General features: G+C 41.6%; 1 protein-coding gene across 1 annotated transcript; it reads left to right on the top strand.

Moving 5' to 3' along the window:
- TAGLN3 (transgelin 3) lies at positions 1-15,150 on the top strand. Its single transcript, XM_006270572.4, has 5 exons — positions 1-219; positions 574-755; positions 1,648-1,822; positions 9,256-9,358; positions 14,626-15,150. Exons 2-5 carry the CDS (start codon positions 576-578, stop codon positions 14,765-14,767), a joined length of 600 nt encoding a protein of 199 aa, XP_006270634.1. The 5' UTR covers positions 1-219; positions 574-575; the 3' UTR covers positions 14,768-15,150.
- The last annotated feature ends 1,152 nt before the right edge of the window (positions 15,151-16,302 follow it).

Below are 16,302 nucleotides of genomic sequence, written 5' to 3'. Positions count from 1 at the left end.
TCAAATCGATACAGCATTCTTCAAATCACCATGCTGCTGCTGCTGCAGCAGCAGCAGGGCGTTGCATCAGCCTCCATCTCCTCTTAAACTTATTGATGCTCTCAATTTGATGGTCCCCGGATTGCTAGACCTGCGCTGGTGCTGAGAAGGACCGATTGCATCTTAAAAAGGATCCCTTGAGCTTCGATGTATAACCTTCATTGTATTAGCAGATATTAGGTAGGCAAATTGAAAGGACTTTGGGATTTACTGACAGAGAGAACAATCCTCTGAAGCTGTTCTATAACCTCTTTGTTCCTGTGATGAAGCTTCACTTGCAACTTTGTTTTAAATTGTAATTTGATTTTTGCTTCTGTTCTGTTTTTTTATAAGAGAATTACTTTCCCCACCCCCAACTATCACACATCTACACCCACCCATACCCTTTCTCCCCCCTACTTGCTTTTGTTTTGGATTTTGGCAGTTCATCTGTGTAACATATATGCTGAACTCTTTCCTCTTTCATTCTTTTATGCCGCTTTCCATCTGCATGATGAGAACCTTCTAAATTAATGATCTGTGTTTTTGCTTCAGAGATGGCTAACAGAGGACCCAGCTATGGCTTAAGCCGAGAAGTGCAGGAAAAGATTGAACAGAAATATGACCCAGAATTGGAGACCAGACTGGTGAACTGGATTATGACACAGTGCGGAGAAAAGATAGAGCAGCCACCTCCTGGAAGGCAACATTTTCAAAAATGGTTGATGGATGGAACAGTAAGTGTTGTTATCTTATTTCTCATATTGCATTCACTCCACGTTCAGTGAATTATTGTACATTAACATGTCCCATAATTTTCTGTTCTCATCTGGCTAAATTTGCTAGAGCTCATTGCCAAGTAACTAATATACTGATTTCCTTCTGATCAGGAAATGTTTCCATCTCAGACTGTTTCTTTTTCTGCCAGCATATTGGGATGGATATGAATATAACATATACAAGATGACTCATTCCTTCACTATCATTTCTCATGCAGCTATACCAGTTTTGCTTTTTAAATGAAGCAGGTACTTTAAAAAAATACATATAGCGTTGAAGTATATTATATAAATATAGTATATCATATAATATATAATGTATACAGAAAGAAAAAAGCCTTGGTGTATTAGATTATGTTGTAATTGTCTTCTCTTTGGGAATAATTCTGAAACTCTTACATTGTATTCCATTGGTTTATTCAATAAACACAGATGCTGCTGTTTGCATTGTGCTGTAAGACTTGGCTAATAAGCGAATCTTTGCCAAAGTGGCTTTAACAGTATTTCAATTGATTCTGTTTAATTTGTTTCACCTCAGGCCTGGGGCTTTTTTCTTCTTCTGCTGTCAGTTCTTACATAACCTCTGACAAATGCAGACCAAAATTTGTTTAGTCAGGCTATCAGTATCATTAAGTGAAAGCTTTAATAGGATTTTTATGCACTTAGATTATTGCCAATTGTAGTTTTCTGTCTCTCTCTCTTTTTTTTAATTAAAGAAATGATTTCCCCAAGAGATTCTACCCACGTCAGAGCTCTTGCTCAGTGTAATCCCCCACACAGAAATTACCTTCTGGTTTACTGATCTGGAACTAACTGTGTTTTAAATTCTGCTTCTATTTTTATCTCTTAGTTGTTGTGCAAGTTAATAAACAGTTTACATCCAAAGGGAAAAGAGCCTATTCCAAAGATCTCCGAATCAAAAATGGCTTTCAAGCAGATGGAGCAGATATCTCAGTTCTTAAAAGCTGCTGAAGTCTATGGAGTTAGAACAACAGATATTTTCCAGACAGTGGATTTGTGGGAAGGTAAAAAATAATATTGGACCTAAGATTGTAGTCTTCACTGTACCCTGCTTTGATCTTCATTGTATTCTGCATTTTGTCTAGGGATAATTCTCTAATGTAATTATCTTTTTGATTCTGTTTGCTTTACTCATTACCATGTTCTTCTGGTGGTGCATTATCTCCTCTAAGGGATTTATATTACCCCAAGGACAAAATGGAATCGTTTCAGACTAATGTGCTATCCAAAGCCATTATTCTGACAGAAACCCACAGACCTAATAAAACTAATGTTCCCTTAAGTAATTATTTCCCAACAAACTGCTACTAATAGTAAACAGGGTATGCTCTATTTTCTAGTGACAAGCTTTTATTGTTGGTTTCAAAGTAAATATTAGGCACAAACTGTAGCTACAAAACTGATTCCTTAAAAAAAAAAAAGAAAAAAATCACTACTCACAGGGAAATATACTTGAATTTTCTTTTTTCTTATTCATCATAACAACTTAAAAGCAAAAATCAGCACAGAAAAAGATGGGACTTTGGTTTCCATAGTTGTCAGCTCACCCTCTTTTCTCTTTGAAAAGATCACTATGGAAACATACAGATCAAAATTCAGAATGCATTCATGAGTTTGCAGTAGCTCAAATCTAGGTATGTTTGCTTCATTCCACATAGGAACCAGGAATGGTTTCTATTACTTGTCTTGAAGCTTTGCTTCTTTTTGCAAAGGCTGTTCATATTGCTGACTTGGCCCTTCTGTCTTGTGGTCCATCCATTCTAGACTTTCTATTTCATGCAGAGCTTGTCTACACGTGACCCTTTTAAGCAGGGTTAGGCTAAAATCACCATTTTTAAGGCACGTTAAGGGCACATGTCCACATGTGTATGCCCTTAATGTGCCTTAAAAATGGTGATTTTAGCCTAATACTGCCTAAATTTGATATCTGCTTAAAGTAAGTACCAAATTTAAGCTGGCATAGCCAAGTCTTCTTAGCCCATGTGTAGACTCTTAATGCACATTAACTCAGTGTGCATCAATTAATGCACACCCGTTAATATGCATTAGCATGGCTACACGTGGGCCAATGCAATTTAGCTATACCAGCTTAAATTTAATACACATTAACATGTCTACATGAAGACACGTTCCTAAATTGCCTTAATATGCCTTAAACAAAGGTGCATTAAGTTTAGATGCGTGTAACTACACGTGTAGACATACCCACAACGTTGCTAAGTACAGACTGTCAAAAAGCCTGAGGCTAAATTGATTCAATCTTTGTGGGTTAGTTTAAACTGCAGAGATTGAGCTGATAAGCAAGTGAACAGTCATTCACTTGATTTTGGAAATGCAGCCACATGCCTGCAGTGGCTCGCTCAGGCCAGAAGCCAACGGGTGCTAAAACATGCTTTCCTGCTCAGCTGTAGCAGACAGTTTGGGCCAAGGCTAGCCTGCTCATCCTGTGTGTGTTGGGGGGTGGGGTTTGCTGGGGATGTGCAAAGCATCCTGGGATGCTGGTGGGGCTGTGAGTTAACTTGAATCTGGAGGGGATCTGGGACAGAAGTTTAATAAACCGATTTAACCTAAATCAGTTAAATCTGATACTACATCCATCCAGGTTTATCTTAAACTGGTTCTGACCATTTTGAAAGCAGTTTATGTGCATTAAATTTCTGTTGCATTACAGACTTCAACTAGTTTCTGATCACTTATACTGGTTTATGTGTAATTTTTGTCCTTAGCCTGTGTGTTCTGGGGTATTTCTCTGCAAAGTGATACTGGAGCACTGTGCAAGGACTCAGCAGAAATGGACGCAGGCTTACTGAAAGCAGGAATTAACTAAAATGATTTGGAAAGGTGCAGTGTAACACGGTGGATCAAAAGGGTGAAATGCAGAGAAACAAAACAAAGGGTAGAGGAGACATTGGAGAGTTTAGTCAATTTGGTAATAGCTGTGGTGTTGCATGGAGGAAAGGAAGACGGATCTTCTTGAGAATGTTGTTAACTAGGAATGTTGTTCTTCCTCAGCTATACAAAGACAGTTGAGTATGAGGGTGGATGGCTTAGGAAAGAGAGCATCTGCCTACATAATAAAATCTTGATGATTCATGAACCTCTTATAGACACACATACACTGCAAATGCTGGTTACATCTCATTTACCTGGGCAGACTGGGGCATTATGGCAGGGTTGTACCTTATACTTCCGCTTCCAGGGTTTTGTCTAATCTACTTTAAGTAGTCTTGCACTTCTTGGGGGGGTGAGCATGAGGTAGCAGAAATCCACTTGTCTAATAGCCTATTCAAGAGGCAGATGATTGTCTCCCATTCATTTTCTGGGGTATTAATCCCTTTTAGATACTGTTTGGCATAGCCTTTGATTCTTGGACTAGTTCAGCATCATGCAAATAAAATTACAAATCCTGGTTCTTCCTTTAAAAAAATGAAAGGAAGGAAGGAAGAAAGGAATGAATGAATGAATGAATGAATGAATGAATGAATGGAAGGAAAATGCTCATAAAGATAATGAATCTCCCCTCATATCGTTTCCTTTTCCCTCATTGCTCTGTTTAGCAAGCCTAGCAAGCCCGACAGTAAATGAGGTGCCAAACATTCACACAAGGTGCCACACACGTGTTCCTCACACTGTTGTTCCAGCGCTGTCCAGCTTTCCACAGCCAGAGCATCTCCATTCTGAGATGATGCAGCAACTGTTAATCCTGTCTTGGTTCATGCCCCGCTGATTCTCTCACCAAGCTCTAGCTTTTAGTACCACTGCTATGTCAATGCTGAGGCATTTCAGTTTGGGTAAGAGTGAATTAAAATGCTGTAAGAGGACAGCTAAGGTGGATATGGGGATGAGTTGAGCATTCACTTTGTATTGGCAAATCTTTATAGCTTAAATAATTCCCAGGTTGTCCTCTGCTGTGGGAAAAGAGCCCTGGAAGAATGAATTCCAGCATCCATTGTTGGAAGGGAAGCAGCTATGCTACCTAATAAGTCCTCTCCCCCAGAACAGCCTTTCTCTTTGGGACTGATCTCCCAGGTCCTATTCCTCTCTGAGGCACCTTTTGGATAGCTTTGCCTCAAAGAAAATGGACTTCTTTCTGCCGCTTCTTACATGGACAGCCCCAAGATTATCCCCCCTACAACTGATTGAACCCAGCTCTTCTGCCAAGCTATGCTGTTCTATATGTACTAGTATTTACTAGCACACGGGTGTTTGGAGTTTGGATAAAATGACAGCAGGGGCCTAGAATTAGAGTGCCCCATGTTTCAGTCTTTGCAAGAAAGGCTGGGGGGGAGGGGGGAGAAAATTGTATGAGGTTTCGTTGTAGATTAGCATGGTTTAGAGTCTCAGAGAGAGAGAGAGTATTAACTAACATTTTCTGAATCTCCAAGTCGTGAGTAGAGGTTGGTTTGAAGACGGGCATAAAGTTCAAAATGACTGGTATTATAGTTTTCCTTTTCCCAATGTAAAGCTTATCACGGCAATTATGATCATCCTATTTGGCTGACTGACAAGAAATTTCTCCACCTCCATTTGTGATGTAGTCTTCCTTTGTTCTGCTGTCTCTCTTAAAATCCCTGTGTCTTTTGTGGAGAAGGGGTTAAGCACAAGAGGTCTGCGCACACAACCAGAATTCACATGACCTACAGTGTTCTTCAGACTTCTCCCATTTATCAGGGAGGCAGTTCAGAGCCCAAACTTGGCTGCTGCTTTGTTTCATCATGTGACAATCCTTTTCCAGTCTGTCTCTCTCTCCTCTGTGCCTTCTCCCACTTCCCCAGAGCTAGCGAAAGCAGAGCTTTGGCGGCAGCCTGCTGGAGCTGGATGTGATGTGTTGGGGAAGAAGACAGATGGCTCAATCAGGTTGATCCTGACATTTGGCCACCAATCCCTGCTATTTAAACGTGTCATCTTTGTTTTCAGTTAAAATGCTTTTTCCCATCCTGCCTTATCACAGCCAGCTTCTGTCTCCTTGCTCCATGGGGTGCCTCAGAGGGGCAACACTATACACTGCATCTGCTATAGCATATGGTACATCTGCTACTGCAGGGGGCCCAGAATGCCACAACCTCAAGCTGTACTCTGGGTGGGGGTGTGGATATATGAAATGTCAGGCTCTCTAACTGCCCTGCTGAAAGCAAAGAGCAAAGCTGCTGCAGCTTGTTTTAATGGATACAGTAAAGAAAAGGAGGTCACCAGCTGGCAATTATAAGGAAACAACCCCCTACCAACAAGATGCCTGCAAACTTTAGTTCGTGGCATTATGTTGACACTTGGAAGATGCTGGATGTGTTGCACTTCGTGGTTGTGCTCATTGCAAACAGTTGTGTGCTTTCAGGTGTTGGGTGAATCATGCCTCTTAATTTACTCAGCAGTTTGTTAGAAAAATGCCAAATATAACACTTTAGGCTTGATTTCCATCCACACAATCTGGATTGCAACAGTTCATTTGGAAATGTTTTTGGAGAGTAAAGTATTTTTTGTTGTCTGTTTAACACCATTGTGTGTTTAATATCATGCATATTTTAAACTTAGATTAACCCTTATTTTTCCCATTTTGAAGAACAGACAGTCAAAGAAAGACCAGATCAAGCCCAGAATAATAGCTTAGGAAAGGGGAGGTGCAGGAGAAACTGCAATGGACAAGCAATAAGACATGGACAGATGCACGTATGCCTCATTGTAGTTTACATCTGTTTTTTAGACCAATGGAAATTATATCCTCAGTTAAAAACAGATCAGCAGCTATCTTAGGTATTGCACAAAATAGGCACCTCACTACCACATCATGGGGAGCAGCTAGTGGCACTGATTGTCAATGGCACAAACATAGATAAATAAAATGCGAACCCATTTAATTTTCACTGATTCTTTCAGGGGTAAATTTCTACTGGATTGGGAAACATAAAGCTGGTTTAGGGATTTTCATCATCTGTCTGCTAATTTTTGTATACCAGTGTTATATTTCTTGTACCCAATGTTATGCTTCTTGTGCCAATGTAAACATTTGGCCTGTCCAGATCCACAGAAAAAGTGGATATTATAGTTGGTTCAAAGAGGAGGGGCAGAAAGATGGCATACGGCAAGATTTTTTTAGTGCTTACCTTTGGTGCATTAAAAGTGCTATGAATTTTCTGGGAAATGTTAAGTGCAGTTGAAAGCTGTTCATCATGTTCATCTTATTTTATGGAGATTTTTTTTAAGTCCGCATGCAAAAACCAAACAATTTTCCTTTGCTCTTTTACTCCATTGTTCCCTACTTTATTCCCTACAAGTAAAGGTGGGAAAGGAAAGGGAGGGGCAACCAATATATTCATCCTTTTATTACTTCCTTTTATTTGAGGAAGGGGGATGGACTGGGAAAAAATTAAGAACAAGGAAAATGTTTGTTAGCTTGTTTGTTTGTATTATGTTTGGAAAAATGGTTTAATGAAAAGCTTTCAGGCAACTGAAATGCTGATCTCTATTGGTGGGGGGGAGAGGGAACAGCCTTGTATTTGAGTGTGTGGATAATGCCTGAACTCTTAGAAATCTGGCTGGTAGTACACAAGAAACAGGTCATTCCAAACATGGGGGGCAGCATGGTAGAGTATAAATGTAACATAGTGACTAATGTGAAGTGCAAGATGAGAAGATGAATAAAGACAGTGAAGAAGAAGTTTGATGATGAATGAAAACAACTGTATAGATGACATGAAACGATAGTTACAGAATTCAAGGAGTTCAAATGTATTGCCATATAGGAAACCAATTAAGTGAACTGGGGTGTGCAAGAAAGGGCTGGTGTGAATTAACTGCCTTATAACTCCTAAAGGACTAGATTATGCTCTATTTGGACTTTGTAGAAACTCATATACAAGTAGCACTGGAAGGGGCCTCAGGACGAAATCAAGTCCAACTTTTGCTTGAAGCAAGAAAAGCCACAGCCTTCTTGGAGGCGGACAGACCCTTGATGCAGTCTAGTCAGAGAGGGGTCTCAAGCCCAGGACCCTCTGCTCAGGAGACTAGCAAACCTGTCTCTGAGCTACTGAAAAGGCTCAGAGCAGTTTACAATAAAAGACAAAACAATCTACCAAATAGGAAGGAACAACGGACCTCCCAAATGATAGGCCAGAGCTTTAAAACTCCCCTGCCCACACATGCCCATTTCCCTGCCTCTCATTCAGAAAGCAAACTCTTCAGCTCATCCCAACTGTGCTTCCCAACCCCCATTTGCTCTGTGAATGGTGTTGCTATGGTCCAGGCACTAATTTCTTGGAATGCTTTGCATGTTGAAGGTGATGTCTAATGCTTGTACCCTGCAGTGATCTCTCTGCACTTTGTTTTTCAAGTGAAATTTGCACGCTGAATTTGCACATCACAGGCACATCCTCACAAGCACACACATAGTTTGTGGCACCGCAGACCTGTCTGCAGCACTGCAACCTGCATGCACCATACATACAGGCATTCACCACGCTGCTAATTTGTAGCGTTGTGGGGTTTTTTGACACTGGGAGATCCTGATGTAAAAAAAGCCTGCTCCAGGGAAAAAAAACAACAAGGTAGCACACATGGCGGCAGCATGCACCACCCAAAATCACAGCCCAGTTGGCCAGAGGCATGCTCCAGCTGCTGGCCAGACTGTGTGTGCCTGGATCACCACTGGTGGAGCCCCAGGAGGCCCCCAGAACCTCAAGTAAGGCTGTTGGGGCCATCCCAGGTGTTGGCTTCAGCTTCCCCTACCCCACCTGGGGCAACTTGCTGTTGCACCAGAGTGCATATGCAGGAGTGTTCCTCAGGGACAACTATGTGCTGCTGCTAGTTGTCCCTGGGAACACATGTTCCTGCCCATGGGGATGTGCCCCACATGTACTTGTTGTTCTTCTAGGTGATCTTATAGAAGTTTAGCAGGCAACATGGAAAGCCTGGAAAAATAAAGATAGGACTAGGAGCTAGGCATTTTGGAATTCTAATTTCAAACAGCCACTTCTTTTGTGACCTTCAGCAAGTCAGGGTTTGTCTACACTACAAGCTGCAGCGGCCATGCATTTGCTGGCAGAGTGATGGCAGCAGAGCCTTCTAGTGGGGAGATATAGCATACAGTCAGAGAAGGACATTTTCTGTCAACTTAGCTACAGTCTCTCTCCCTCAGTAACAAAAATCAAATTGACAAAAGTTGCCTTCTGTTGAGGTAGCTGAGTCAAGGCAGAGGGAGTCTACTTTAGGTAAGGAAGTGATCTTGTCTCATCTCTTGCAGCTACAGCTAGACCCTCAAACTAAGCCTGTAAATGGATGAAAATACTGATCTGCTTCCTAGGATAGTTCATGAAATTATTTTCATTGTCAGGTGGGAAGGTCTATGAATGTGCACAGTGACATCGGGAAAACAGCACTTCTGCCATGCAATTCAGCTACGGACAATAAACATTTTTAAAATGGATTTTACTGTCTTGCTTTCTAGGGAAGGACATGGCTGCAGTACAGAGAACCTTAATGGCTTTAGGCAGCCTGGCTGTCACCAAGGATGATGAATGTTACAAAGGAGATCCTTCCTGGTTTCACAGGTGAAGTGCTCAGCAAAGCTTCGCAGAGATAACTGCCCTGGGTCTGCCTTTAATTACAGAGTGGGTTTTATTAAATGAGTTGGGAGTGAGGAATATTTCCAAAATATCCTTGTAATCGAGAGGAATCCAAACTCATAGCAGATATCCTTTATTAGACCAACTAGATATTTGCAAAAAAAACAACAAAATCTTTTGCAAATATCTAGTTGGTCTAATAAAGGATATTACCTCTGCTACAGGTTTTGATTCCTTTTGCCTCTAAACCAATATGGCTACAACCTGGATACCTTGTAATCAAGAGGTTTTCTGCTAAGGGAAGAATGTTATGTAGAAAGGTGAAGGCCAGCATCAGAGAGACAACTGGCACCATTAGCTCTTCAACAGTTCCAAATGGATTAATGTCCCCTGTTGGGACCAAACACTTAATGCCCACTCACCATGACTCAGCTGCCTGGAATGGCACACAGTGCATCTGAGTAGATGGAGTGAAGGAATCCTTCCCCAAATTGTACAGCAGCCCTGAAGCCATGCTGTGGGCACTTGGTTGCAACCCTTGATAATGGCCAAAGCTAATGCTAACTGCTGGATCTGTGCCCCTAATTCCTGATCCTCTCCCAGGCAGCCCGCTCAAATAATTCTGTTGTAGGGCTGTGTATGGGGACAGGAGAGGAGTTTTGAAGAAACCTTCCAGAGGGCGGTGATTTGTGTATTCAAGAAGAAGGTAGGACAAGGTGTCACCTAACTGGTTCAGAGAGGCCTGACCTTTCACAAGCAACAACCTACTTTGTCAGATGTTATATGCTATATTTAGAGGGGCTTGCATGAATATTGGTCCTTTAAGAGGCTTGTTTCAAAGTACCCATGTTGGTTGGCAAGAACTGGCTGCAGGTAGTTGGTCAGGAACAGTTGGCTGGTGTATGTTAGAGTTGGCTCCTAGTTACGTCCGTCTCCTTTAGTTTATATATATATATATCATTATCCAAATGAAAGCTGGCTGTCTTCTCTACTGAGCATACATTCAACACAGGGCTCTCAAAGCCTGTCCTTGTAGCATGGCCATATCACCGGAAGCAGGGCCCACTCTAACCACAGAGGAGGAAGCAGGACTTGGCTTTTACAAGTTCACAAACATTTTCCTGGCATTGTCTTCTTTTAAGGGACAGAAACAACACTTGAGATATTCAGGTCCCTCCACTGTTGACACCAGCCGATTGAGTGTCTTCAGCTACTCCCCTCAACCCGTCTAGTAAGGAGAAAGAAACTAGGGCTGTACAAAGCTTTGGTCCTTGATTTGGTTTGGTCTGATTTGGTGGATGAATCTCCAAATCTGAATCAAATCGGAGGACCCTTTAATCTCTCTGAATCGAAATGGAACCCTCCAAATTGATTTGAAGAGATTCGGAAAGATTTAGAGATTCAGACATGGGCACAGCTTTAAATGTTTTTTCTAGGTAGCAGGCAGTTGGTGAATACTGCGATGCTGGGGTGCATGGAGTGTCCTACAGGAGCACAGGGGGTTCCCAGCGTGCTTATCAGCAGACCCGTAAGTGGACCAGAAGCACTTCTGTTCCACTTCTGGGTCTGCTGGGGAGTGTACTGGGTCCCCCTCCCCGTCCCCCCACCGGCTTAGCGACTGGTGCTTCCTGGGTCTTGGGGGGGACGGGGGGGGCACCGGGGGTCCCCCCATGGCTGATTCCCAAGCCGGGTGGGGGGAGGAGCGGTGCAGCAGATCCGGAAGTGGACCAGAAGTAATTCCAGGCCACTACTGGGTTTGCCGCTGAGCACGTGGAGGGCTTCCCACGCTCATGTGGGACGCTCCGTCTGCTCCAGCATCACAGCATTCACAAGCCACGCTGGTACCTCAAGGTGTGTAGAAAAAACATTTAAAGCTGTGTCTATGTCCAAATCACTGATTCTCTGAATCGGCATCAGATCCTCAGATTTGGATTCAGCCAAATCGAATCAGGGACAGCGATCCAGAAGCTTCAGGCAGGCAATCTGAGGGGAAAATGATGATAAAAAGTAATCTTTTTGCTGTTATTTCCCCTAAATGCTGTGGTCATATGGTCATAAGGGGGCCTTTTCCACTTAAGTGATTTGTTGTATAAATGAAATGGGCAATGGGGACTTTTTCTTAATATTTCTTGCTTTAGCTTAATATCTCCATGAGGGTCAGCAAAAGCAGAAGACTATTTAAGGCCTTATCTGTATTAAAACATGTACTGATTTAACTAAACGTTAGGTGGTGCGGCTTGATTTTTAGGTGAATGAGCACAGACCACTGAGTGGGCCCTCTGACAACGAGTGAATTGATTTAAGATGGTCTGTGTAGAGACTATTGTTTTAATTTTAATTTAAACTGTTACAAGCATTATTATAGAGACTAAACTCATGACACTGGGACCAAAATAATCTCAAAGGTTTTTGAACAGTATAAAGTCCTGCATGGAAATGCTGTGTTTGGTTTAAAAGCTTAGTAAAGCTTTCACTCAGTAATCCTTAGATTGATTTCTACATGACTTCAGCTAGATTGAAAGGATCCTGCATTAAACTGAAGGATATCTGTCTAGGGATATGCTCCAGTTTAAAACCTCACTTAAACTAAACCAGTGTAACGTTGTGTAAACACTTTCTTAGACATGATTCAGGACCTGATTTCCCTCTCGCTTACATAAATCTACAATTCCTTAGAAGTCATTTGGTCCAATTCTTCATTGCTTTGCAATTTTATAATCATTAATGCTGCTGAAAAAATGCTACTAATGTAGCATGTTACTCTCAATTGCAGTAGAGTCCAGTGCCTCTACATGTCACTGTACAGCAATGTTGCTATGGTGCCGTGCTTTAGTACTTCTCTTCGGAAGTACTAAAGCATGATGTACTATGGGTGGTTACTGCGCCATGCACACAGCCATGGTTAGATTTCACCGCTACATTGCCATAACAGCATGCTATACTGCAGGACCACGCTGCTATGGCAACATAGCTGCCAATCACGTGTAGACCCATGTGATTGCTACGTCACCATAGCGTGTTGCTATGTCGCCATAGAGCAAAGTATAGATGTACCCACAAAGTAGAAAATTGGGCGTAAAAACTTGAACCCAACCTTAATAAACAGAGAGTCAGGCCCTCTTGTATTCCTCATTTTTTACTCAAGCTCTGTCCTGTTACTCTGAATAGAAAAACAGTAGCAGCTCCTGTTATCAGCGAGACTAAAAAGAGCATGACACATTATAGTGTGTATGATAGCAAGGATAATGTTGAACAATGCCAACTATAGGTGTACTCATCCAGAATTAACAAACCCAGAATTTCCTTTGGGTTTCTTTTTTCAATCACAGTTTTGTGTCTCTTTAATTAGACTTCAGCTTATTTTTAGCCAAGGAGCAAGTTAACCCTAAAATGATAGGGGAAAAAGAAAGTGGGACCAGTTTCTGAGGTTTCCGTTAAAATAAAGAGAGGATTATTTTACTGTGCCTGAATAAAGCAGTGGATCTGCTTATAAAAATAGTAAAGAAAAGTCCTCTGTAGCTAGTGCTCTAGATGAATCACTTGCTTTAGGGTGCTTAAAAATAATTTTTCAAAAGGGAAAATATGGCTGTTTCTTTTCCAATAATTTTAGACCCTCCCAGTCTGTGTTTTGTCTGTTGTCTATCACAGTGCAGAAATACCCAAGCCAGCTCTGAATGAGATGCTCAGGTACTGAAGTTGTGCAGCTGTTTTAGCTGTAGAGCAGAAAGCAGGACTACTTACCCCTAGCAAAGCACCGTGTTGGTGTGGTTGTATTGCTTTCCATACCTGAGCTACTTGGTCATCAACCAGGGTGCAGCTCATCGCCTCACAAATCTGAATGAATTAAAATTGCCCACTTGCTTTGAAAAACTGCAGGCCATAGATACCTTCCACCTTTTTTTGCCAACCTGGTTATCTGAGGAATTGGGGATCCTTACTGCAATGTGTTAAGCACTCTGAGCCTAATCCAGTGAAACAGCATTTACATGCTTTACTGGACTGGAGCCAGAGAGTTCAGCATCTTAAAGGATAAAGCCCTTGGAGAGGCCTAGAAAGATGAATTTTAATCCCTGTAGCATCTGAATGTAGGATTTAAATATGATAGCAGGGAGGAAGGGGGTGGTGAAAAGTTAAAGTAGGAAGGAACATTGCAAGGTGACGTTCTGCTGCAGCTCTGCTGGTTTTTGTGCTCTTCTTTGGCTGTATGTTGACAAATATCTTCCCAAGCAGATAGAAAATTCTGAGTCTTTTAAAATTCTTAATGGTTTTCCCCTAGCCCCCCTAAACGTACATAGATGAAAAATTCAAGATGTTATTTTGTTTGTTCATCAACATTTATTTTATTTTTATTTTTTTATATATATATATATATATATATATATATATATAAAAATAACTCCCAGCTGGGTTGTTCACAGCAAGGGTCAAGCTTCTGACAGGAGCTAAGACAATCTCCTTTTAGCTTTTTCTGGAGAAAGAGGCATCTTTGAACAACATTGAAATATTCCCCAGAGGTTTGGGGCCAGGAACAAAGGAGAGGCAAGAGATGTCATTATATTTCATTAAGAGACAAAGAACCAGCACTGTTGCAAGGGCAAAGATATGGGCTAGTTGTCAGAGTAGTAAACAGGTGATGGAGAGTTAAAGGTTTCAGATTTGGAACAGTTGTTAAGTCATTAGGTGACACTGGGCAAGTCACTTCTCTGTTACAGTTGCCCTTTTCCTCTAAATAAGTATAATTTCTACGTTCTGAGTAAAATGGCAATTCTTGCTTCTGTCATTTAGTCCATTGAGTTAATCCCAGTTTCCACCCCTACTATAGCTTGATACTAAGTTGGGGTACCTAAAAAAAAAATAAAAAAAAATATCAGATCGTTGATCCTACCTTGCAGCAGGACACTTTCTAGTTGCTTATGAAAGCCGTAGCCTTGTACAGATTAGCCTCATCAGGAGTGCACATCTATCACAGTTGAAACATTTTACTTGTGAGAGTTTTGTTGGAGTCTTAATGATAAAAGGCTTGGGGATTCTGGATGTTGGGCACAATGAAGGTTGCATGCACTTGGTTGTCACATTTCGAACTGCAGAAAAATAATCAGATTGCTGGAATTGTCCACCTCCTGCCAGGATGGTGAAATAAAGTATGACAGTGCAGAGGGAACATTTGTAACACAGGTCAGAGCCCTGCAGGCTTTTATGATTATCTGGGCTTAATCAGACTGTGATTGTGTTTTACTTTTACATCTGGACAGGAAAGCGCAGCAGAACCGGCGGGGATTTTCAGAAGAGCAGCTCCGTCAGGGACAGAACGTAATAGGACTTCAAATGGGTAGCAACAAAGGAGCATCACAATCTGGCATGACGGGCTATGGAATGCCACGGCAGATCATATGAATGGATCTCTGTAGAGAAAACATGCATTCTGCAGCATGGTCTGATTAGAAAAACCTAGCTAGTTCCCTTTCAGCCTCAAACCTGATTTTTTTTTTTTTTTTTTTTTAAATAATTAGTGCTCTTTAAGATTTTTTTTTTCTTTTTTGCAGCTGCAACTTTTTCTCAGATAAGAACGTGGATCTGTGTGTCGTTGGGTCCCAGTTCAAACTGCGCACTGCTGCCATCTGCTTTTCACTTCCAAACTATGCAAAGACTATTTTTCTGTATTTATTTATTTGCAAACTGTTACCTTCTGTATTACAAAGCTCTAGCTCTCAACAAGTAACCTCGTCCTTCTATTCAGTTATGATATTGTTAAAATAAAGCTAAATTAAAAAAAACTCCATTTAGAGTGATTCTTTAAAGGGGGAAAAACCCACGAGAATTACCACTACAGGGTGGCTTGTTAAATATCAGTTTGGTGTTATACTCTGCAAAACCATGTCATTTCAAAACCTCAGTTTTCCTAGCGTAATAATCATCAACATGTTGTTAGTTGTTTGTTATAGCTTTTGCACAATGACATAATCCTAAATGTTTTTTTAGCAGAAAAAAAAAATATTCTCTGAATCTGACTTATGTAAGACATGTCAGTTTTAGCATCTCAGACCTGATGAGAGCTAGTTCAAAATTTGGATTTGATTTAAGTAAACATCACCGAGTTCAAAGGACTTCTGGGTTTAAAGAAGAATCAAAACTTCCTGAGCTTTTACAAACCTGGGTTACTAGTGTGATGAAATCAGGCTTTGTCTTGAGATTTTTGGGTACTTCTATTGATCAGAATCTGGAAATACAAAATGCGTTTAAAATACGAGGAGAGAAATAAGAAGTGACCTGAACACTTGCATTCCAATTAAACTGTCTTTAGTTTGACTTGGTAATCTATATGCATTTGTAAATTTGCCTGGTAGCCTATTTTAGTTCCGTTCTCTTGGTAGCCAATAGGAGGTGGTGGAGGACCTCAGATAAGTTGCTGGCACTAGATTTCCTGGACCAAGAGTCTATCCATAGCAACTTATAGAATTATAAGAAGTATCATTGCTATTCTAGTTTCTGGGTAGATATAGTGGTGGCTACATAGCATTTTGCTTATAGAAATCACAGAATGGCCATATGATCTTTCAGTTCATTTGTTTGCATTCTTTCTCTTTGGGCTGTCACCCATATCCAGCCACTTTTTGTACAAAGTATAAGAAGAAACTTGTGGTTCATGGGCTACTGGTGCCTCCTGAGTCAGGGGGGCACTTGCCCCCCAGAGGCCAGTGAGCAACTGGGGGGCAGTCCCCCCATGGCCGATCACACTGACATGGGACCAGGTCCCCCCACGGCTGATCGTGTCGCCCTGGAAGTGCCAGAGGTATGCCCAGAAGTCCAGCGGCACTTCTCCCAGTGCCTCCACTCCTTGGCTGGTGCTCTCAAGGGGGGCACCAGCACTCCCGCCTGCCCCCCTGCCCATTGCCTAAGCAAGGAATGCTGGTTGTCAGGTGGTGCACCAG

Source organism: Alligator mississippiensis, chromosome 1 (assembly GCF_030867095.1).
Source record: "Alligator mississippiensis isolate rAllMis1 chromosome 1, rAllMis1, whole genome shotgun sequence".
In the NCBI taxonomy this organism is placed as follows: Eukaryota; Metazoa; Chordata; order Crocodylia; family Alligatoridae; genus Alligator; species Alligator mississippiensis.
This window is presented reverse-complemented; position numbering and strand designations above follow the sequence as displayed.